At 50.4% G+C, this 22,509-nt stretch overlaps 1 protein-coding gene across 1 annotated transcript in view; it reads right to left on the reverse strand.

Moving 5' to 3' along the window:
* Window positions 1-22,509, reverse strand: part of PTPRJ (protein tyrosine phosphatase receptor type J) — a 172,193-nt gene that overhangs the window by 24,899 nt on the left and 124,785 nt on the right. The window contains exons 4-12 of the mRNA XM_017348393.4: window positions 21,195-21,458; window positions 17,902-18,153; window positions 16,632-16,844; window positions 13,564-13,827; window positions 10,293-10,550; window positions 8,195-8,452; window positions 7,312-7,590; window positions 5,277-5,567; window positions 1,154-1,285 (exon numbers count right to left, since the gene is read on the reverse strand). Of these exons, the coding sequence (XP_017203882.4) occupies window positions 1,154-1,285; window positions 5,277-5,567; window positions 7,312-7,590; window positions 8,195-8,452; window positions 10,293-10,550; window positions 13,564-13,827; window positions 16,632-16,844; window positions 17,902-18,153; window positions 21,195-21,458 (2,211 nt within the window). The remainder of the gene's footprint in view (window positions 1-1,153; window positions 1,286-5,276; window positions 5,568-7,311; window positions 7,591-8,194; window positions 8,453-10,292; window positions 10,551-13,563; window positions 13,828-16,631; window positions 16,845-17,901; window positions 18,154-21,194; window positions 21,459-22,509) is intronic.

The raw sequence follows: 22,509 nt of genomic DNA on the forward strand, positions 1-22,509 counted from the left end.
TGTGGTCTCTTCCTTCATCTTCCTCAAGGAGCTGAGGATGGCACCACAGGGGGGCACATGGGCAGAGGTGGCCCCGTGATGCCCATGTGTAGTTTGAGGAACCACTGAAAACCACACAACCCGCTCTTTTCCTTCCAGGCCTGTGCACGGCACTGACAACGCAGCTCTCAGAGCGCCTTCAACTCATCCTGGATCCAACAGCACTGGATGGAAAAGCAGCCTGGAGCCCGCCTGCTCCACTCTCAGGCTCAAGGGACGCTCTGTGCAAGCTCCTGCCAGCAAATGCAAACCGTGTTCTGTTTTAAGAGAAAACCATTTGGGGCCGGCCTGTAGTATAGTAGGTTAAGCCTCCCGCTTTGGTGCTGCATCCCATATGGGTTTGAGTCCCAACTGCTCCACTTCTGATCCAGCTCTCTGCTAAGGCCTGGGAAAGCAGTGGAAGATGGCCCAAATCCTTGGGCCCCTGCACCCACATGGGAGACCCAGAAGAAGCTCCTGGCTCCTGGCTTCAGATCGGCCCAGCTCCGGCCATTGCAGCCATCTGGGGAGTGAACCAGAGGATGGAAGACCTCTCTCCCTCTCTCTCTCTCTCTCTCTCTCTGTAACTCTACCTCTAAATAAAAAATAAATCTTAAAAAGAAAAAGAGAGAAAGAAACCATCCTCTAAGGATGACATGTGTGTGTCTGAGTGGGAGAGCGAGGGATAAGACAGACAGGGACACCACGTCGATTAGCACTGATATTCTGCCACCTGAGAGACCCTGAGTCGTAACAGAGACAGCAAACCTAGGTGTGAGGTAGGAGAGTCTTAGCCACAGGCAGGACCCAGCCACCACCTGCTTGCTAAGCAACAGTTCGCGGGAGCGGCCACACTCACTCTTGGAGTATCTTCTGTGACCGCTCCCAGGCAGCAACAGCAGAGCTGAGTCCCTGCGGCACGGCCTGCTGGGCCTGCAAAGCTTCAGATGTCTGCTAGTTGCGTGTGGAGCCCTGATCCAGATCATCAGAGCGGCGCACGGCTCCCCTCCCGGCCTGAGCACCGGCACGTGGGTGGCTGAGTACAGAGAGCCGTGTCCTTAATCCTTAACGGCCCCAGCGCTCAGCGGGCACAGGCCTGATCCCCCAGCTGTGTCCCCACAGGGCCCCTCCTTACCGTCCCCCGTGGTGAGAATGACGGCGTAGGCCTTGATGGGTCCGTGGCTGGCTTCAAACCCACTGAACTTGACCTTCACCGAATTGTGACTGACGGATGTAATATTGGGAGAGCCGTCCGGAGGAGGGGGATCTGAAATAAAACACAACAAAACACGATCACCCAACATTTAAAACCAAAGAAGGAGCATAATCATCAGAGAATCATCACAATGGAGATGCACGTCAGGCCCTCCTGGAGCTCTGCCCCCACCCTGGAAGCTGCACGCTGGGCTGTTGCAGAGCAAAGGCAGAGGCCGGGGCAGACAAGGGGAGGAGGCGAGTGGAGACGGGTGCATGGCTCACACTGATCCCTGCAGTGCAAACAGCCACATCCCAAGGGCAGGCTCCCAGCAGCCTCGCTGGGCTCTGCTGTTGCTGTTTGGAACAAGACGTGCCTTTGACTTCCATTACTTTTTAACCACACTTACTGAAGCATTGTTAGAACAGCATCACGCTATGGTTTGAGGATGATTTGTTCCCTCCTAAACTCGTGCTCGCGTTTAATCCCTGTTGTAAGGTACTGGGGTGGGGGACTTCACTGTAATATTTGGAGGAGGACTTTTGGGAGGGAAGCTGAATTAGATGAGGCCATTGGGGCGCAGCCCCCATGAGTGAGTCCTGGTGCTTTTATAAAGGGGGGGGGGGGACCAGAGTCGTATCTGTGCCTCTCCATGTGATACCCTGTACCACCTCAGGGCTTGGCCACTGCCAGATGTGGCCCCTCAACCTTGGCCCTCCAGAACCATAAGCCAAAACAAACCTCTATTCCTGAAGATTTATCCAGTCTGTGGTTTTGTGTTATCAGCAACAGAAAACAGACTGAGAGGTGGAAAACTTGTACACTGAAAGCTATAAAACACGGATGAAAGAAATTAAAGAAGACACAAACAAATGGAAAGACATTCCATGTTCATGGATTGGAAGATTCAGCCTTTTTAAAATGTCCATACTGTTCAAAGTGATCTACAAAGTCAACACTATCCCCTCAAAACCCCAAGAGCATTTCCGACAGAGCCTGAAGAAACAATCCTCAAATTCAAATGGAACCATAAAAGACCTAGAATGGCCACTAAGTGACCTAGAGAAAGAATAAAGCAAACTGTTGAAATCTTTACTTAATATATACTAAATTGATCTTCTGTATAGAAAGATAATTGAAAATGAACCTTGATGCGAATGGAATGGGAGAGGGAGCGGGAGATGGGAGGGTTGTGAGTGGGAGGGAAATTATGGGGAGGAAAAAGCCATTGTAATCCATAAGCTGTACTTTGGAAATTTATATTTATTAAATAAAAGTTTAAAAAAAGAAAGAATAAAGCAAGAAGACTCACACTTTCTGATTTCAAATTATATTATAAAGCTACAGTAATTAAAACAACATGGTACAGAAATACACCCAGACCCATGAGAGAGAACAGAGAACTCAGAATTAAACCCATGCATATAAGGCCATGGAGAAAGGACAGTCTCTCAACAAATGGTGCTGGAAAAAACTGCATCCATATGCCAAAGAATGAAACTGGACCTCTGTCTTAAACCATTCAAACATAGATTCTAAATGGATTCGAGACAGAAGCATAAGACCTGAAACTATAAAATTCCTAAGAGAAAACATAGAAGTGCTTCTTGATCCTGATCTTGACAATGTGTTCTTGCATTTGACACTGAAAGCCCAGCACCAAGAGCAAGAGTGTACAAGAGGATGGTACCAAACTAAAACACCTCTGCATGGCAGAGAAAATAAGCAATAGAATGAAAAGCCAGCAGTGTGGCCGGCACTGCGACATAGCAGGTAATGCCACTGCCTGCACTGCCAGCGTCCCCTATGGCCACTGGTTCCTGTTCTGGCTGCTCCACTTCACATCCAGCTCCCTGCTAATGGCCTAGGAAAAGCAATGGAAGTGCTTGGGACCCTGCCACCTACGTGGGAGACCTGGATGAAGCTCCCGGCTCCTGGTTTTGGCCTGGGGCTACTGTGGCCACCTGGGAAATGAACTAGTGGATGGATGATCTCTCCCTCTCTCCTCTCTTTCTAACTCTGACTTTCAAATAAATAAATAAATCTTTAAATTAAAAAAAAAAAAAAAGCCAGCATCCTGTTTGCTGAAGATAAGCTGCCTTTCCCATCTCCTCTCGGTCCTTCCCACTTACGAAGGGCCAGGGCGCCGAGGCCGAGAACTGGGGCGGAGCAGCAGACGGAGAGGGAGGCTGCAGTGGGGGATCTACACGCAGAGCTCTGCCCGCCACACGGAGCGGCGCAAGGATCTGTTGGGCGGCTGAGAACAAAGATGCAACAGATGCCCAAGGGGGTGGAATCAAAGACAAGACCGGGAGAGAATGCGCTTTCTCCACCACTGCAGGTGCCGGCGCTGAAGCAGAGAAACTGACCAACACTCTCCCCGGACACGGGGGAAGCCCACACCTAAGCGTCTCTCATTTGTCCTGGCAGGTGGGTGTCATTTCCTGTTTTGGCAGCTAAGGAAAACAGGGCTCAGAGAAGGTGGAGTAGCTTTCCTGAGATCACACAGCTGGTGAACCCTGGACTCAAACCCAGGTCAGCCGTCTAAGTCAAGGCTCTGTACACTGAACCCCTCGGCTGCTTTCCAAGTCAGGTCCCTGACGGGGCCTTTTTTTCCTACTCTAACAACCACTGATTCTTTAGAAACTGTCAGAAACACTCGGATATCCTAAAGAAAACACACAGAGTCAGAAGGCACCAAGGCAGACAGATCGCCACCAGGCTGGTCTAAGACGTTAACTCTGGCAGAAACATGGAAGTGAAGGGCAGATCAAATAAAGCGAAGAACCAGGAGACTTTTCCTAAGCACAAGAAAGGCAGGCTGTGAAAAGATGAACCAGGAGGATGCCCCGTGTGGCGAGCGACTCCCGGTCTCCCCAGACAGCTCAGGGGCTTGCAACCACGGCAGCCAGGGAAGCATGAGTCTCGACTGAGTATCTGATCACAGCAAAGACCTGTGGAAGCTACCAGGGGGATCGTGGTATCAATGTAACCAAGACTGAAAGAAAGAGAAAAAGGAGCCCTCCACAGAAGGCACTGGCCAACCTGTCAAGATGCCGCATCCCGTTCCAGAGGCCCTGAGTTCAACACCTGCCCCGGCTCCGGACTCCAGCTTCCTGCCCGTGCAGACCAGGGCAGGGAGAGGTCTGGTTTGAGCTCCCAGCTCCTGGCCTTCCCCTGGTGGATCTCTGTGGGCACTTGAGGAGTCAATCCACAGAGAGGGGCGCTCCCTCCCTTCCCTCTCTCTCTCTCTCTCTCTCTACTTCTCAAATAAATCTATCTTTTAAAAGAAGACTGTTGAAGCAATACATCCTGAAACATTCACAAATAAAGTTACACAATGATCGGGACTGGTCTCGGTACAGTAGGTAACACGGAGAAAGGAGGAGGGGTTATATAAAAAAACAAGACTGGCCGAGTGCTGACAGCACTCAACTGGGTGACAGTGGGCACGTGGGTCTCCTGAACTATCATCTACTCTCGTGTAGACTTGAACATTTCTATCAGAAAATGACTTTTTAGGGGCCGGCACTGTGGCAGAGTGGGTAAAGCCGCAGCCTGCAGTGCCAGCATTCCATATGGACACTGGTTCAAGTCTTGGCTGCTCCACTTCCGATCCAGCTCTCTGCTATGGCCTAGAAAAGCAGCGGAAGATGGCCCAATGCTTGGGTCCCTGCACCAGCATGGGAGACCTGGAAGAAGCTCCTGGCTCCTGGCTTCGGATTGGCCCAGCTCCAGCCACTGTAGCCATTTAGGGAGTTAACCAGCAGATGGGAAACCTCTCTCTCTCTCGCTCTCTGCCTCTGCCTCTCTGTAACTCTTTCAAGTAAAATAAATAAATCTTTAAGAAGAGGGAAAAAGAACTAAGTATTCCTTCCTACTCAGTGGTTAAAAAAATGACTTTTTAATGCAGTAAGGAAACTCTCTACTTAGATAAAAATGCGGTATTGGTTATTGTCAAAAGCAAAGGAACCTATCAGAATTTCAGTAAAAAAACCAAAGCAGACTGCTGGGCCCCATTTGCAGACCCGCTGGGTGGGCAGCCTCCTGCCAAGCAGCTCACCCGTGATGCCAGTGGTGCAGGTGTTGTGGGTGGGGGGTGCCATCTTTCCACAGGACAAGGTGGCGACACTGATGTTGTACGAGGTAGAAAAATTCAAAGACATGACTTCCTTCCTGTACTCGGTGCCATTCTCGGGGGAGCAACCGTCCAGGTGCATCACGCTGTCCCAGGCTCCACTGCTGAGCCCCAGCTCAAAGCCCGCATTGGCGCCAGAGGGGCAGGCCCACTGCAGAACCAGGGCCGGCTCCTTGGGGACCACGTCACAGTGGATGGTAGCCACCGGCGCAGGATCTGCAAAGCAAGCACAGCACAGCACAGTGTGAGACCCCCACCCCACCCAGAATGTTTGCCTCCACAGACCCTCAGACATGGGGAACAGTAGGACTCTGGCCCATCCATGACGGGGAGACATGGTCACCAAACAGGAACCCCAGAGAGAATGGGGCTCCAGGAAAGGCACCATGCTGTGAGTGACTGCCAACTCCTCACCTGCATCACCTCATCTGGGGCCCTGCTGACGAGCCCCCAGGACTGACGAGGCTCATGCCAGCCCATTCTGCAGGTGTGTGGTGGAATGAGAAGGCCATGTCAAGATGGCCGCTGGCAAGTGAGCGTCAGTTACTCAGGAATGGCTTCGAAACCACCTGGCAACAGAGCCTGCCTGGCAACAGGCTATGATTAGACAGCTTTGGAAACCACATGGCAATGGAGCCTGCCTGGCAACAGGCTGTGACTGGATGACTTTGGATACTGCCTGGCAATAGGCTGTGATTAGTTAGGGCATAAACCACCCCTTGACCAGATTGGCTGCCTTGGCTATTTAAGCTGCTGTACCAACTGAAATAAACGAGTCTGCAGGCTGCTTGCCTCTGGCCCGCTTTCACCTGACTCCCGGGGTCTGTGTGGTGACTCCGCGCCTCTTGCCCCCACCATGCTCCACCTCTCAGAATGAATCCACAGCGGCCGGCGCCACAGCTCACTAGGCTAATCCTCCGCCGGCACACCGGGTTCTAGTCCCAGTCGGGGCGCCGGATTCTGTCCCGGTTGCCCCTCTTCCAGGCCAGCTCTCTGCTATGGCCCGGGAGGGCAGTGGGGCAGTGGAGGATGGCCCAAGTCCTTGGGCCCTGCACCCCATGGGAGACCAGGAGAAGCACCTGGCTCCTGCCTTTGGATCAGCACGGTGTGCCGGCCGCAGCGGCCATTGGAGGGTGAACCAACGGCAAAAGGAAGACCTTTCTCTCTGTCTGTCTCTCTCTCTCACTGTCCACTCTGCCTGTCCAAAAATAAATAAATAAATAAAAGAATGAATCCACAGCAACACAGGTGAACCCATCGAGGCTCAGAGAGCTTAAGTAATATGCTGCAGGTGACAGGGCTGGGGAGTGGCAAAGTCCAAATCCAAGTCCAGGGCACGCACGCCCAGCACGCTGGTTAATTAACGAATGGTAAACGTATCAGGTTCTTATCTTTCTGGGGTACCAGGAAGCAGGCATTTAGCCTCCTGGTTAAGACACCCACATCCCGCATCCGAGCACCTTGGCTCAGTTCCCAGCTCCAGGTCCTGACTCCAGCTTCCTGTGACTGCACACCCTGGGGGGCAGCAAGCCATGGCTCAACCGGATGGGGCTCTGTCACCCAGGTGGGAGCCCTGGATCAGCCCCAGGCTCCAGGCTTCAGCCTGGCACAGCCCTGGCCACTGCAAGCACCGGGGGAGTAAACCAGTGGATAGGAGTGCTTTCTGTCTCTCTCTCTCTCTCTCTCTCTTTATGCCTCTCAGATAAAATTTAAAATTAAAAAGAAAAAGAAGTTCCAGGAAGGCAAGGACTCGTCTGTCTCACATACAATAAATGGCCCCTAAATATCTGTTGAATGAAGAAATGATAAAAGCATCAAGACAGCACTAATAAGCTCACAGGATGCTTCCGAGAGCTCAGCGTCTATACTGCACAAGAAACTGAGCAGCTGCACCCTGAGGGGACCTCGCCACAGGGCAGCACCACCAAGGCAGTGTCCAGGAGGCACCGGGGCCACCCACCTGTACAGAACGACTCCAAGCCGGGTGTGGATGACTCGAGCAGATCCCCCACCCGGGTAAAGATCTCGACCGTGTAAGACGAGCCAGGGGTTAACTCGGTGACGGTGGCGTTGGTGACTCCAACGGCCGTGACTATCTGGGTTGTGTCGCTGGCGTTCCCAACCTTCTCGATAATAAGGCGGTAGAAGTAGGCAGAGGAGGCGTTATCGGCGTTCCACCAACCTAAGGCCGCCGCCGTGGTGCTGGTGCTTATTTCAATGCGGGACACGTTGCTGGGCCCTTGGTTTAAGACAAAACCGAATGTTAAGTAACAGCACGAGTGACTTCAAATTCCAGGATTATCTTATTTACCATATCTAAAAACAGCCTGGTATCTTCTGCAAAGAATGAATACAGTTACTCTTTACTGGTCCAAATGATGGAAGCATTCCCAAAAAGATGCTCCAAAATAAATATAAGATTAGATCTTAAAAGAATGAAAATTTTCAGGCTTCTTGTAACATCTCAAGCTTATCTGAAACATGCTCTTAAGATAAAATTTCCAATGTGTTCTTTCAATCTGACCAATGAAAGAAAAACACCCAGCTATTAAACACATATTCTAAGTTAACATCTTGACCGTGTGTTTAGTTTAAATGCTGAACCCCCTCACTATGGCAGACAAAGCTGCTCCCCCACGCAGGATCTCCCGATGCCAACACAACAAGGCGACTCCCTTCTAGCGTGCATTCCCAGGAAAGGGAAGTCATGCTCTCCATTCCCATGGAATCACTTTCTGCTTCTAAAGACAACTTCAAGTTCACACGGCTGCCAACCAGCCTTCCACGAGGACAGCAGCACCTCTGCTAAGACTGAGGCTTCCAACTAAGGCAGAGAGACTTACGTGTGTACTGGGAGATGGAGCTGGAGGACCCCTGCACATGGCCCACTTCGGGAGAGACAGTGATGTTGTACAAGGTGCCAGGGAGCAGCCCACTGAGAGTGATGGCTTTGCGAGGACTGCTGGTTTCGTTAGAGCCGTACTCAGACTGTACGACCAAGTGGTAGACGTAATCAGAGGCGTTGTCTGTGTTCTGCCATTCCAACTGCATCTCAGTGGTGCTGACGGCCACCACACGGATGTCAGTGACAGCACTGTGCACTGGTCAGGGGACAGGAAGCAGAGAGGGGCCCTGTTAATGACCACCGTGATGTTCAGCTGCACCTCTAAGGATCTGTCCAGAGACCTTGCTCTTTTGCCATCTAGCTCTCAAATGAGTTCAGCAAGGACAGGCTCTCAACATGAGAGCAGAGAGAAATACACACACGCAGCTCTTTCTAGAACTCTGGTTCTTCCTCCGCACAGCCACATGGAGAGCTTTCTTACTAGTTCTCTGGGACTTCTGCTTCCCTCTCCGGGGTCTCTTGCAGTGTAACATCTTCAGTTTCAGTGCTGGAAACCGGGTGGGTTCAGTGTGTGAAAATTCAGCAAACTACACTCTGAGGACAGGCACACTCTGCAGAGAGTTTGATGTATTTCTTAGCCACTCACTAAAAAAATAACACCCTCCTGTGACACAGCCTGGCAAACGGGAGAGGAAAAGTGAAATGCAGAGGTGACCCTGATGCAGCAGAAGCATCTGAGGTCGGACAGCAAGGGCAGGAGACACACAATCCAGCTCCCTGCTAATGTGCCTGGGAAAGCAGCGGAGGATGGCCCTCCCTGTACGCATGTGGAAGGCCCAGATTAATCTCCTTCAGCCCAGGCCAGCCCTAGCTGTTGCAGTCAACTGGAGAGTGAACCAGCAGATGGAAGATCTTTATCTCTTTCAATCTCCCTTCTCTTTATATAATTCTTTCAAGTAAATAAATAATTTTTTTAAAAAATGACAATAAAATAAAATGCACAAAAGAGTCACCATTTTGCCCACTGGTCGGTGTATGATTTAGTGCCATTCTATACATTCAGAGTACTGTATAAACAAGACCACCTTCTATACCCAAAACATTCTCATCACCACCAACACAAACCCTGTGCCATCAAACAGTAACTCTGCCTTGCTTCCTCCCCAGCCTACTTTTTGTCTCCGTGAACCTGACTATTCTGGGTAACTCACATCAGTGGAATCAGACAATATTTGTCCTTCTCTGTCTGGCTTTCATTTTAGCACACGTGAGGATTTCGTCCCTTTGTCTGGCTGAATAATATTCTATTGTATGGATAAACCACATTTTCTCTATCTGGTAATCTGTCAATGGACCCTTGGCTGTTCTACCTTTTGGCTTCTGTGAATAATGCTGCACCCAACACTGGTTCAAGTCCTGCTTTTACTTATTTTGAATACACACCGAGAAGTGCAACTGCTGGATCATGTGGTATTTGTTTTCGCTTTTTCAAAGCTGACTTTAATGCTCTCAACCTGATTTTTTCCCAATCATGATGACAGCGATTCAGTACGAGACAGCTAACCCTATGAGCCCAGGGCCTTAGGCCAGTCCTTCTTGCCTTGTACTCACTGGAATCCAGCTGCAGCACAAGAGCTGCCTCCTCTCAGGGACACGGAGCTCCTCTGCAGCTGCGCCAAGCCACGTGTCAGCCCCCCAGCTTGTCAGACCCTTGGCTCAGAGGCCAGCTGGAGGCCAGGTCACCACCAGTCATGCTGGGACAGCTGCTTAAGCAAGGAAGGCCCCACTTCCTACTCTATATAATGCAGGAGGTAATAGCGCCTACTCTGGTTTTGCATTGCAATAGGTATACATTTTAAGTGGTAAAACACCATGAGGCAAGTTATCAGTGACAAAGTCTAGTGACTAGTTCACCTGTGATATTTTTCTATTTGTCTGTATTTCACAGGATGAATAGGTACGACTGGCATAATAAAATCTTTAAAATCTTCCTTAGATAAAGAAAAACAGTATTTAGAAAACCAGACGTTTACAAATTATAAGACTTCCTTTAAGAAACACCCCTGTTGGATGACAAACCCAGCCCACTTGCTTACCAGTTGTACAGGAAACTGTCTGGGGTGCCCCTTCAGTCCCATTTGGTCCTTGGGGAAATATTTCAAAGCGGTAACTGGTCCCGGGGTATAAGTCGCTGATGGTGATGCTCTGGTTGGTGGTGGTTCCCTCCCAGAACCAGCCGGCTCCATCCTGCGTGGCACGCAGCCTGAAGGACTCTGAGTCATTGCTGCTCCATGCTAAGCTGACCTCCCTCGTGCTGACACTCGTCACTCGAAAGTCGGAAACCGGACCAGGGGCTGTGGGAAAACGGAATTGAGGAGACTCAGAATCGCTTCCCCCAGAAGACCGGGCTGCCAACGGTCACAGAACATTTACACGAGAGGAAATGCAGATGTAGGACATCTGATCTCTCTCCTCCTCCTCTTCACATCACCACCTGCAGCCTGAATCCTTCAAAACCCAGCTGTCAAAGCCCTTGGAGACAGCACCTGGCCTCACTAGTGTAGACACCTGCAGCTTAAGTTGTACAAAGTCCTCCACAGGAAATGGTCAGGGGTGGGGACGAGGCTCCACAGTCCAGGGCTCACCTTGGCTGCTCCCGGATGCCTGACTTTGAATGCGCTGTGAAGCCGCCCAGGGCCTCTCTTCAGGGAGGTGCAGCAGAAGCTGCCGTCGACCCACAAAATCCATTCCCCTTCTTTTCCTTCATCATATACGCGTACCTTTTTAGTTGTGTACCTGACTGTGGGGTACAAACACTGCATTTCCCAGCCCCCCTGCAGCTAGATGCTGTCTTGTGACTATGTCATGTGGCCATTCCAACAGGACCAGAAGCACCATGCGACTTCTAGGAAATAGCCTTACAGGATGGAGCTCTACTGTTAGCCCTGCCTCCTTCCCTTCGCTGGAACGTGTGACCAACACTGTGCACCAACACTGTGCTGGTGATCAGCTTCCAGGCCCCAGCAGCACAGCTCAGAACAGAGTTCTGGTTACACAGTATAGTAGCTTAATCTAGTTCTGCAGTCTGAGTCTTTGTCATTTCTGTGGGATGAGCCCAAAGCTTGCTCCCTCCCCAGCTGTTATAGTTTCAATTGTGACCTTCCAAATGCCTGTTTTGAAGTCCTAATCCCAGTACCTTGAACTGGGACCATATTTGGAGACAAGGGCTTTCAAAAGGTAATTAGTTTAAAATGAGATCCTAAGGGTGCGCCCCAGTCCAGCCTGACTGTGTCCTTATGAGAAGGGATGAGGACACAGACAGCACACGGGCTGAGGACGACCACACGAAGACACACCAAGGGAGAGGCCAGAGAAGAAAGCAAACCTGCTGCTACCTTGATGTGTGACTCCCAGCCTCCAGAACTATGGCAGAGGACATTTCTATTGTGTAAGCCACTGCTTGTGTTAAGGTGGCCGGGCAGACATTAGCCTCTGTGTACACGGGGCCAAAGAATAGCAGGAATTTCTGTGCAATGGAATAAAGAAGATCTAGCAGCAAGCCAGCAATTTCACTTCTAAAGTATTGCCCGCATTCAATAAGCTTGAGTGAGTCCTTTCTGTGGTTGTAGTACCAAACCAGCATTGACATACCAGTAACCTGGGTGGGTAGGTCCAAGCCCCCTCCCTGGGAGCAGCTTAGCAGAATCTCATCTGCCCTTCACCAAGGGGCTAAGATGAGGTTCTGGAAAGAATTTTAGGAATCTCACACTCAGAAAGCCCTCTACCCAGAGACATCCCACACAAGGCCCAGACCCAAATCCATAAAGACTCTGAACTGAATGCAGACTGGGCTCTTGGTTCCTTTCTGAGATGCCCACCTGGTCTGTACTCTCTTCACTAAACCTGGCTAGCATGCTTACCACTACTCTCTGTCTCACGTCTGAATTCCTTCTTGACCAAAGACAAGAACCTCCAAGCAGCCATCTCTGGCAAGATATCTGGCGAGCCAGCCCGGAGGGAGTGAGAGCAGGGGTAAATCCTGGAAACTCTCACCCCGAGGAACACTCCATGTCCAGCCTTCTGTCCATTTTCCTGCCTTGTCTAGTGGCAACCAAAGTCTCTTGGCAAATATTTCATGGAGACAGGGGCTTGCCTACTCTCTTTTAACCTAACCAATTTGGCCTTATCTCTGATAACAGTCTGTAGTACTGGTCATGGCAGTGCTAGAAAATTAATATACCAGCCCTCTCAATGAGCCTGCAAACCCTCGATTCCCTGGATAAATGCCTCTTGCCTTCCAACAGCTCATGGTTTCCACTTCTTGCATCTAAATCCAGGCTACAGCTCTACCATCCCCACTCTGGCCAGACTCTTTTCCATGAAAAAGAAACTCCTGTCTTACTGGGAGCAGAGTGTGCTATTCACAGCTGAAACTAATCTTAACACATAGATTTTTCAAAATTAAGAAAAGAAAATGAAAAAAGGAGATTTTATTCTCCCCAAAGTCGCAACCCAACAGAGTTTGTAGGAATGCTTAAGGTGTGTTTGCTGGGAGGCAACAGACTCCTGAGTACAGCATTCCTGTGGCACCAGAAGCAGCTCTGGGTTCAAATCCCTGCTTTACCACTTGCAAGCTCTGTGGCCCAAGACAGAGTGTCCACCCTCAGCTGGGCTGCAGTTTTCTCATCTACAGAAGGGAGATCCTAATACCAACCATGAAAGTCATGCAATATAGGTAAGCTCCTGGCACCATGCAAATGCATTGCTGGTTTTGATATCATTACACAGACACTACTAATACAACATCACGGCTTTAGTTTACATTATCAGGTCTTCTTCGGAACAAGAAACCTTTTATCTGCTGCATATCATGCTGTCTTTAAAGAACTTTTAAGCAAACAGAAGACTAGACATGGCTGTACCAGTGTTCCCTTATAATGTTAGCATCCAAGAGATAAGAGGTTCTTTTTCGTCTCCCTTTATCAATCCACTCTAGGTCTCTATCACAATACAAAGGTCACTATTATAAACACAGGCTGGAGCTGAGAGGCTGAATCTCTCCTGTGTCACTTAGCAGGTGTGGCACCTGCATACTCCCTCTCACTCCGCCTTGGCCTCCCCCATCCACAAAATAAAGCTAATGCCAACCACATCACAAGACACTGAGACAGCGCGAGGGAAGCACAAGAAGTTCAGCACGCAGCTCAGGCCCCCCAGCGCTCACTGTTACTACACCCCACCTCCTGAAGGGGCTCAGAGCACCATGTGCCTTCCTTGAGGGCAGGATCAGGGCTTCTTTGTCCTGTATCTGGGCCTGAGGCAAAGTCGCCAGCAAGCAAGGTCAGCTGGAGCAATGAGCAAACTCACGGGTGTAGACTTGGAGAAAGCCTGGTGTGCCCTCGGTGTCACCCAGGAAGGGTCGCACTGTGATGTTGTATAACGTGCTCGGGCTGAGTCCAGAGATGACGGCGTGAGTATCGTTGACGGTGAAGTTGAAGAAATAGGTCTCTCCAGCCACTTGTACCTCATAGGCGTAGGCAGAGTGTGACCCATTGTGGCTGATTTTCCAGGTCAGGGTCATGCTTGTGGCACTGATGTTTACAACTTCAATGTCAAAAACCTGGTCAGAATCTGTGAAGATACAGGAGAAGTTCAGAATAACCAGAAAGGCCAAGCCAGAGAGAGAGAGAGAGAGACAGAGAGAGACAGAGAGATAGAGGGAGAGAGAGAAAGGAGCTGTAATCACTTCTAGGGATTGTCCCTCCTCCCCTCACCACACCATTTAACCACAAGTGAACGTGGTTGGTGCGGAAACCGCCTGGCCAACAGCCCAGCACCGTCAGTCATTATTCTTTTATGTTCATGGTGGACTCCTAATCAAACAGTAACATGCACTCCACCCGTGCCTTGCTCCAGGAGCTCGGGGGACCCAGAAAAACCCTTATGCACCTATCCATCCAAGTATGAACACTATTCCCTATAGGATCAGGTCAAGATCACAGACTGGGGCCAGTGCTGTAGCGCAGTGAGTTAATGCCCTGGCCTGAAGCGCCGGCATCCCATATGGGTGCCAGTTTGAGATCCAGCTGCTCCACTTCCAATCCAGCTCTCTACTATGGCCTGGGAAAGCAGTACAAGATGGCCCAAGTCCTTGGGCCCCTGCATCCACGTGGGAGACCCGGAAGAAGCTCCTGGCTCCTGGCTTCGAAGCAGCTAAGCTCCAGCCGTTGCAGCCAACTGGGGAGTGACCCAGCGGATGGAAGACCTCTCTCTCTCTCTCTGCCCAACTCTGACTTTCAAATAAATAAATCCATCTAAAAAAAAAAAAAGAAGAAGAAGAAGAAGAAGAAGAAGACCACAGACTTCTGCAGGAGTCACGTCTAGCTCTGTTTCACAGCCAGGTCTCCCTCAGGAAAACCACTTGAACTCAGTTTCATCATAAAACAGGGATAGCAATCCTAACCTCAAGAGGGAACACGACAGTGTGAGTTACTCGCCACTTGCTCGCCTCCCCCAACCCATCCTCTTCTCACCCTGTACAAGTAACACAGCCTGGAGAGCAATGCTGCCCACCAGGTGCTCCAAAGCACACCCCTCCCCTTCTCTCTGCAAGGCAGAGAGAGAGAGAGACAGAGAGAGAGAGAGAGAGAGAGAGAGAGAGAGAGAGAGAGAGAGATAGAAACTCTCAAAGCACACTCAGAACATCTCTCTAGGAACTAAATCAACCCCTCCAGGAGCAGCCACGTGCAGAGCCATCAGGGAGTCCCCACAGCCCTCCTGGGCCTCCAGGGTCAGGGCTACTGGGCTACTTCCTGCTACCTGGGGGTTCTCACTGCCCCACGGCACCCACATTTCACCACCTGGCTACTCCTCCTAACACCCACCTACCCACTCCTCCTCCTTTGTAAACCTATTCCAAAGAAAAACACGCTCTTTTGGCTTAAGTAGTAAACCAGCTCCCCCGAAGGGCCTTACAGAGGGAGCCACAGCCTCTTCCTTTTCAGCCTCACCTCCCCCTGCCCGCTGTGCCCCCAGGTCCGTTCTCTGCACTTACACGTGGGTTGTTTTCTCAACTGATTCACCCTCTCCACTGTCTCCACTTATCTAAAGCCTACCCTGCCTCCACGTGAGTTCAACCCTTCCCACGGGTCACCCACACAGCACCCATGCCCCTTCTGAACAGTGGGAGCCAGTGCTTGTCACCCACATGGACGCCGGGGGGATTGCAGTGCCGTCTCCCAGCATAGCCATCCAGAAAGCACAGCCATGTCACCCTCTCCTTCCTGGGCCTTTGAACCCCCAAGGTGCACCACCAGATGCAGCGTGGACCCACCCTCCAGAGTTTCCCAAGTCCAGTCTGTTTTCTGTCCTTGCTCCTCCAGCCCTGGCCCTCAGTTCTGTGGGCCTATGACAGCCTTTCTATTTATTAAGACAACCCAAGTCAGTTCATGTCTTCTACAACAGAGCCTCTGTGTTTAGCTGTGACACTACAGTGTCTAGTCCTGAGCTCACGAGGCCTGACCATGCACTGTCACATGGATGTCTGTGTCAACTCTCCATCCATGCTGACAGCTCCCAGGCCAGCAGGAACCAACCATTCCTTTACTCCTTCATCAGCACCAAAGCCCTCCCAACATTGGTCAACTGGTAGAATGGGAGTGCTGATAAATTCGAGTTAGACAAGCAGCAATGCGCATGGTAAAGATCAGTATGAATTCCAACAGCAAGTCCAAAAATGGAAACTCCTTATCTCGGGGGAAAAAAAATCGATCGTGTTCTATTTATAAGAAAAATATGATACCAGTTTGTCTCATTGGCTGATATGCAGGGACAGACAGACAGACATGAGGCTGTGTCCAATGCCAGCACAAAGCAGCTGCTCAATATTTTTCACTGATTTTTTTAAATATTTAATATTTATTCCTTTATTTAAAAGGCAGAATGATGGAGACAGAGCAGGACAGAAAGACAGGGAAGTCTTCCCATCTACTGTTTCACTCCCCAAATGGCTGCAACAGCCAGGTCTGGGCCAGGCTAAAGCCAGGAGCCAGGAACTCCATCCAGATCTCTTACATGGGTAGCAGGGGCCCCGGTACTTGGGCCATCACCCATTCATTGCCTTCCCAGGCACTTCTGCAGGGAGCTGGATCAGAAGTGGAGCAGCCGAGATTCGAGCTGTCGCTCTGATATGGGATGCCAGCATCACACATGGTGGCTTAACCTGCTACACCCCAACAAGGGTCCCCATTTCAGGGAAGTGCCAGGCCAGGGAGGGAAGAAGAAACTCAGTCGATCCGTTCTCTCCAAAATCTCTTCCGGAACACTGCCGCTGACAACAGTGAGAAAGCTCTAACAACTCAGCAACCAAATCAGAGAGGACAGAACTCGGTGCTGGGAACCTCCGGCCACCGCCGGGGCAACAAAAGCCAACGTACTCGTCCTGAACGTGACGGCCTGCGGCTGTCCTTCTGTGCCATCTGCCGCTTGCGGGAAAACGGAGGCCCTGTACCGAGTACCGGGGTCTAATCCCGTAAGAAGCACTTGCACATCCCCCGGGGCCGTGGGGTCAAGGCGCTGTACGGAGGCCGTGGGGCGGCTGCGTGGCAGGGGCGAGCTCTCGGTCGGGGGCGTCTCTGTGCTGTTGGCATCTGCGTGAAGCACAGGAGGAAAGACGTTAACTGCGAGAGAAATGCACACCCCTGTTCTTTCAGCACCCCCACTCCACATTGGACGGTACCCATGGCTGGCATTCCCACCTCCTCCAGAGAGACAGACAGACAGACAGACAGACACACACACACACACACAGCGGCCTGCAGAGGCCTGGCGCTCTCACTGTGCGCTGTTCTTCCAGGAGAACCATGCATTTCGTGCCAACTCCGCTGTTTCGTGTCATTCTCCACGCCTTGGGGCATGAACTCTCCCTCCCCAGTGCGATTCCCAGGAGCACCTGCCTGACTCAGACTTTGCTAATTAGAGTCCACCCAAAGAAGGTTCCCCAGGGCCAGACCAGGCTGGCGAGGGAATGACAGGGTATGAAACAGGGGGATGGCTGGTGGCCGTTGCTCCTCGAGCCACTGTGGCAAAGAGGCAGCTGGTGGGAGAAATGAGAACTGCTGTCCCTTTAACACCTCACAGCCTGGAGTGGAGGAAGACAGAGGAACCAGCAGGTCACTCTTTTAGTCCCAGCCACTTAAAAGTTTGGTTTCTGCCACCTGCCACCAGGAACCCTAACACCACCTTGTAGCTTTGCAATCTTATGTATAAAGTGGAAGTCCTTGCCCCACTCAACCTGGGGGCTTATCCTAGGGACCCAGTGAAAATTCCATACCACTTGCAAATGATGGCTCCAACATCCACACGAAAGACGTCTGTTGGCTCTTCTCAGTGGATGTGCTAAGTTCCTCCAGTGGCCCTACCTAGGTTAGCGCACCTGTCATATGTTAGACTGAAAATTTAAAAGCTTCCCAGGCCCTCTGCTTTCTCGGCCGCCCCACTGCCACTCTGAACCTCGGTGCGTTCACTCATAAAATCAGATCACTTTCCCTTCCTTCCTCAGACAGCTGTGGGATCAAACCGAAGCATGGAGGAAAAGCCCTCTAAAAACTGTAAAATCCTACACAGATATTAAAAAAAAAAAAAAAAAAAACAGTATTTTTTTCAACTCCTAAGTTATCAAAAGCCAAACCCCATAGGGTGACTCACCCCAGACACCTTCTGGAACCATGGGGTCTCCCTCTGTCTCATTTGACTCTAGAAAATGCCAAATGACTCTGTATTGAAACCCTGGCTTCAGGTCTGAAATATTGACCGCAGCATCCGGGGTCGGCAAATCATGGCTCCCATAGCTTTCCAGGAACATCCGGCAGAAGGCGGTGCCATTGTGACTGCTCCAGCGCAGAGTGGCCTCTGTCACACCCACGAAGACAATGTGCAGTCCAGAAACTGGTTCAGGCTCTGTAATAAAAACACACCACGGACATAAATGGAACATGGTATCTGCAGTCACTCCACTTTAAGAATAACTGGGGTCACTGCTGATTCAATGTAACTAAAATACTAAAAACACTTCCCTTACAACAGAGTTCAGTTCATTTCCATCATTTCATGGTAAAGGAAAACCAAACTATCATGCAGAAAAGAGGAGAAGGAATAAACCTTAAAACCAAAAATGCTTAGGATCTGTTCTACTCTTTAAGACTAACTCCAGCGGGCGCCGCGGCTCACTAGGCTAATCTTCCGCCTGCGGCACCGGCACACCAGGTTCTAGTCCCAGTCGGGGTGCCGGATTGTGTCCCGGTTGCCCCTCTTCCAGGCCAGCTCTCTGCTGTGGCCAGGGAGTGCAGTGGAGGATGGCCCAAGTGCTTGGGCCCTGCACCCCATGGGAGACCAGGAGAAGCACCTGGCTCCTGCCTTCGGATCAGCGCGGTGCAGCAGTCGCAACGCACCAGCCGCAGCTGCCATTGGGGGGTGAACCAACGGTAAAGGAAGACCTTTCTCTCTGTCTCTCTCTCTCTGTCCACTCTGCCTGTCAAAAAAAAAAAAAAAAAAACAAAGAACATCTTGGGACCACAGTGGACTGGAGGAAGGCTGCCTGGTTTCCACCTGATGCACGATGCCCTGAGATCTCAGAAGAAATGAACTTCGCCACGCACCAGCATCTCCAGCTGCAGCCCTAGGTTCCTAGGCTGTGTACTAAGGACAGCTACATCCGTACACACTCAGTACTCAGTAGCTGACGAACTCTCTTCTGGCAGAGTCCTGTCCTCAAGGGGCCTTATGGTGGCCAAGCACGCTCACTGCTACTGCCTCCTCTTCGCCATGGTCAACAACTGTGTGTCACCCTGTCCCCAAAACCACTTCTACTGGCTATTACCAAAAAGACAAAAGATAACAAGCACTGACAAGGATGTGAAGGAAACGGAACCCTTGCACTCTGCTGGTAAGAATGTAAATTGGCACAGCCATTGTGGAAAACAGTACGGAGGTTCCTCAAAAAAAACTAAAACAGATCTAGCATATGGTCCAACAATTCCACTGCTGGAATATATCCAAGGGAAAAGAAATCGGGCTGTTGAAGAGACGTCTGCAGTCCCATGTGTACTGCAGCGCTATTCACAATAGCCAAAAATTACAAACAACCTCAATGTCCATCTACTGGTGAGTGGATAAGCACAACGTGGGGTGTGCATCTGCAATGGAACACCACTCAGCCACAGAAGAGGATGAACCTTGTCATCTGCAACATCGATGCAAACTGAGGTCAGTATGTTGAGTGAAGTAAGCCAAGAAGTAAGTTTGCACAATGCCACACATATGAAACATTTTTTTAAAAAGTTGGTCTCATAGAAGTTGAGACTGTAACGATGGTTTCCAGAGGCTGGGAAGAGTAGGAAAGGAGGAGATGATGGAGGAAAAACAACTAATAATGCTAAGTTCTTTTTTTTTTTTTTTTTGACAGGCAGAGTTAGTGAGAAAGGTCCTCCTTCTGTTGGTTCACCCCCCAAATGGCTCCTACAGCCGGCGCGCTGCGCCAATCAGAAGCCAGGAGCCAGGTGCTTCCTCCTGGTCTCCCATGCAGGTGCAAGGCCCAAGCACTTGGGCCATCCTCCACTGCCTTCCCAGGCCACAGCAGAGAGCTGGACTGGAAGAGGAGCAACTGGGACAGAATCCGGTGACCCAACCGGGACTAGAACCCGGGGTACCTGTGCCGCAGGCAGAGGATTAGCCTAGTGAGCTGCAGCGCCGGCCTAATAATGCTAAGTTCTAACTAGGAGTAGATATTCTGGTGCTCCATTGCACCAGAGGGCGACTACAGGTAAAGAAAGAAGGATTTTAAATGTCTTCACCTTACACGAGTGTGAAATGTTGGAGGAGACAGATGTTTACCCTGACCCGAACATCATGCAAAGTACACACATATTAAAACACCACAAGACCCCACAGTACGTCTAATTTTTTTGTGTCAAGTAAAAATGAAGAAATAGTGTGTGTCCTCTTGCTCGTCAACCCTCCCTCGCAGTCTCTCTGTCCTCCCCTTGGTTCCCTCTCGCAGCTTCTCTGGGGCTGCTCCCTCTCAAACGGAGCCGAGGCACACGGGGCTGGTTCCAGGTGCCTGTTACACCCGTTCCCATGGCTCCTCTCTCTGAAGTTCTTATTTTCACTTACTGGGCTTCTGAGCAAGGTTTGTTTAAAGAAAGTGTCCGGGCTGAAAGGCACGTGAAAGCCAGTGGATTGCTGTTTGCTGTTTGGCATCCTGAAGAGGTGCTGTGTTCCACACTGCTCATCCAGACCCCGCGCACCGAGAGGCCAGGCTGCCACGGCAAGCCCACTCCCGGCCACACCCCATTCAGAACACCCACCGAGGACTTCTTTCTCAGATCTTTAGTGCTGCTCACCTTAAAAAGAGCTTCTTGCGTGATGTTTCGGTGGTATTGTGGTTGGTTAATTTTGGTGCTTTTCACCTTTATTTAACTTTGCAGCTCTAATGAGAGGCTTGGGGTAACAACCTCTAGGCTAAATGAAAATCTAAGCTGTCTAACCTTAATCAGAATCTAAATGTCATTGGGTCTTATTCCATTTGAAACTTACACTCGCTATCAAGAGTACCAAACAGCCCTGCCTGACGGAAACTCCTGCGAATAGAAACACAGGGTCAGCTTCCCAGGGAGTTCAAAGGCTAGTAATTACTGACACCATCGAAACACATTTCCAACGAGGCCTCTACTTCAGAGCCTTAGCAAAACAGTAGATATTAATGAACAGTAACGAAAGATTTTTCAAAACCAACCAGTTGTGAGTCGTTAAGACTTCAAAAGACACACAGGACCTTAATACTGAATGAACAGGACCACCACCTCAGCTCCTGGCTTGGGAACAACACAAAACCCTTCCTCTTCCTCGAGGTTGTGAAAAGCAATGTCTCTCCAATGGGTACCCCCCCACACAGACAAGGTGCCAGGACACAGAATGAGAAGGAAGGGAGCCAGTCACCTTACCTGTTGTGACATTTTTGAACCTGGGTTCTCCCCAAGTCCCATTGCCTACTCCTGGGGAGACGGAGAACGTATATGCAGTCGCTGGGCTTAGGCCTGTGACGTTGCAACTCGTCTGGTTTTTGTCCGTCATCACCCACTCGTTCTCCATCTTATTGCTTACTCTGTAGATGTACTCAGAAGCAGCAGTGTCATTGCTTTTCCAGGTGAGGACCACGCTGGTAGGGCTGATAGAAGCAACTTCAATGTCAAACACAGGACTGGGTTCTATTTAAATACGGTTTTCAAGGAAAAAAGAAGAAAAATGACATTTAAAAAAAAAGCAACGTAAGATCTGTTCTGCATGTCCGCTTTCCGGAAGTGAATTTCATGAAGTTATCAATTCTCTGTGCTCACCTCCTAGACTTCCCTGCACCAGCCCATCTTTAAGTACAGGGCTGGGAAATTGACAGAAGCTGGCCAGTGCTGGCTGAGCCTGGGACATGGGATTCAATCTCTGTAGAGGCTCATAAAAAGGGAGAACCAAGATGCCAAATCAGTCTCCCCCCCGCCCCAAATTCTCAGCAAACACTGCAGGCAAGGAGACATTGCAGTATGTCTAACATCAGGAGACAGCTCGACAGTTTTTCTGACATAAAAGTGACACGGGGCAGGACAGCAGAAAGATGAAAGGACTGGTCTTGGAATCCAGATCCACACTTAAAAGATCTGCTCAGGGGGCCAGCACTGTGGCGCAGCGGGTTAAAGCTCTGGCCTGAAGCACCAGCATCCCATATGGGCACCAGTTCAAGACCTGGCTGCTCCACTTCCCATCCAGCTCTCTGCTATGGCCTTGGAAAGCAGAAGATGGCCCAAGTGCTTGGGCCTCTGCACCTGCGTGGGAGACCCAGATCGGATCGGCGCAGCTCTGGCCATTGTGGCCAACTGGGAGTGAACCATCGGATGGAAGACCTCTCTCTCTCTCTGCCTCTCCTCTCTCTCTGTGTAACTCTGATTTTCAAATAAATAAATAAATCTTTTTTAAAATTTAAAAAAAAAAAAAAAAAGACCTGCTCCACCTTTTCAGCCGTGCGACCTGGAATTAATCCCTTCAAACCTCTCGACTGCAGGTTCTCCTGCCAACAGCTCTAACACACCATACTAAACGCAAACGAGTAGTACTGAATCACCATGACACAAGGAACAAGGTCACTGGATTTGGCCACAAAAAAATATCTGGGTCCAGAATCCAATTCTGCCCAGCATCTGCCATGTGGGTTTACTCAAAATCACCACACCTCTATACACCTTGGTGAAATTATAGATGCACAAGACACAT

This window comes from Oryctolagus cuniculus, chromosome 1 (genome assembly GCF_051225735.1).
Source record: "Oryctolagus cuniculus isolate XC-2025 breed Fujian yellow rabbit chromosome 1, ASM5122573v1, whole genome shotgun sequence".
Classification (NCBI taxonomy): domain Eukaryota; kingdom Metazoa; phylum Chordata; class Mammalia; order Lagomorpha; family Leporidae; genus Oryctolagus; species Oryctolagus cuniculus.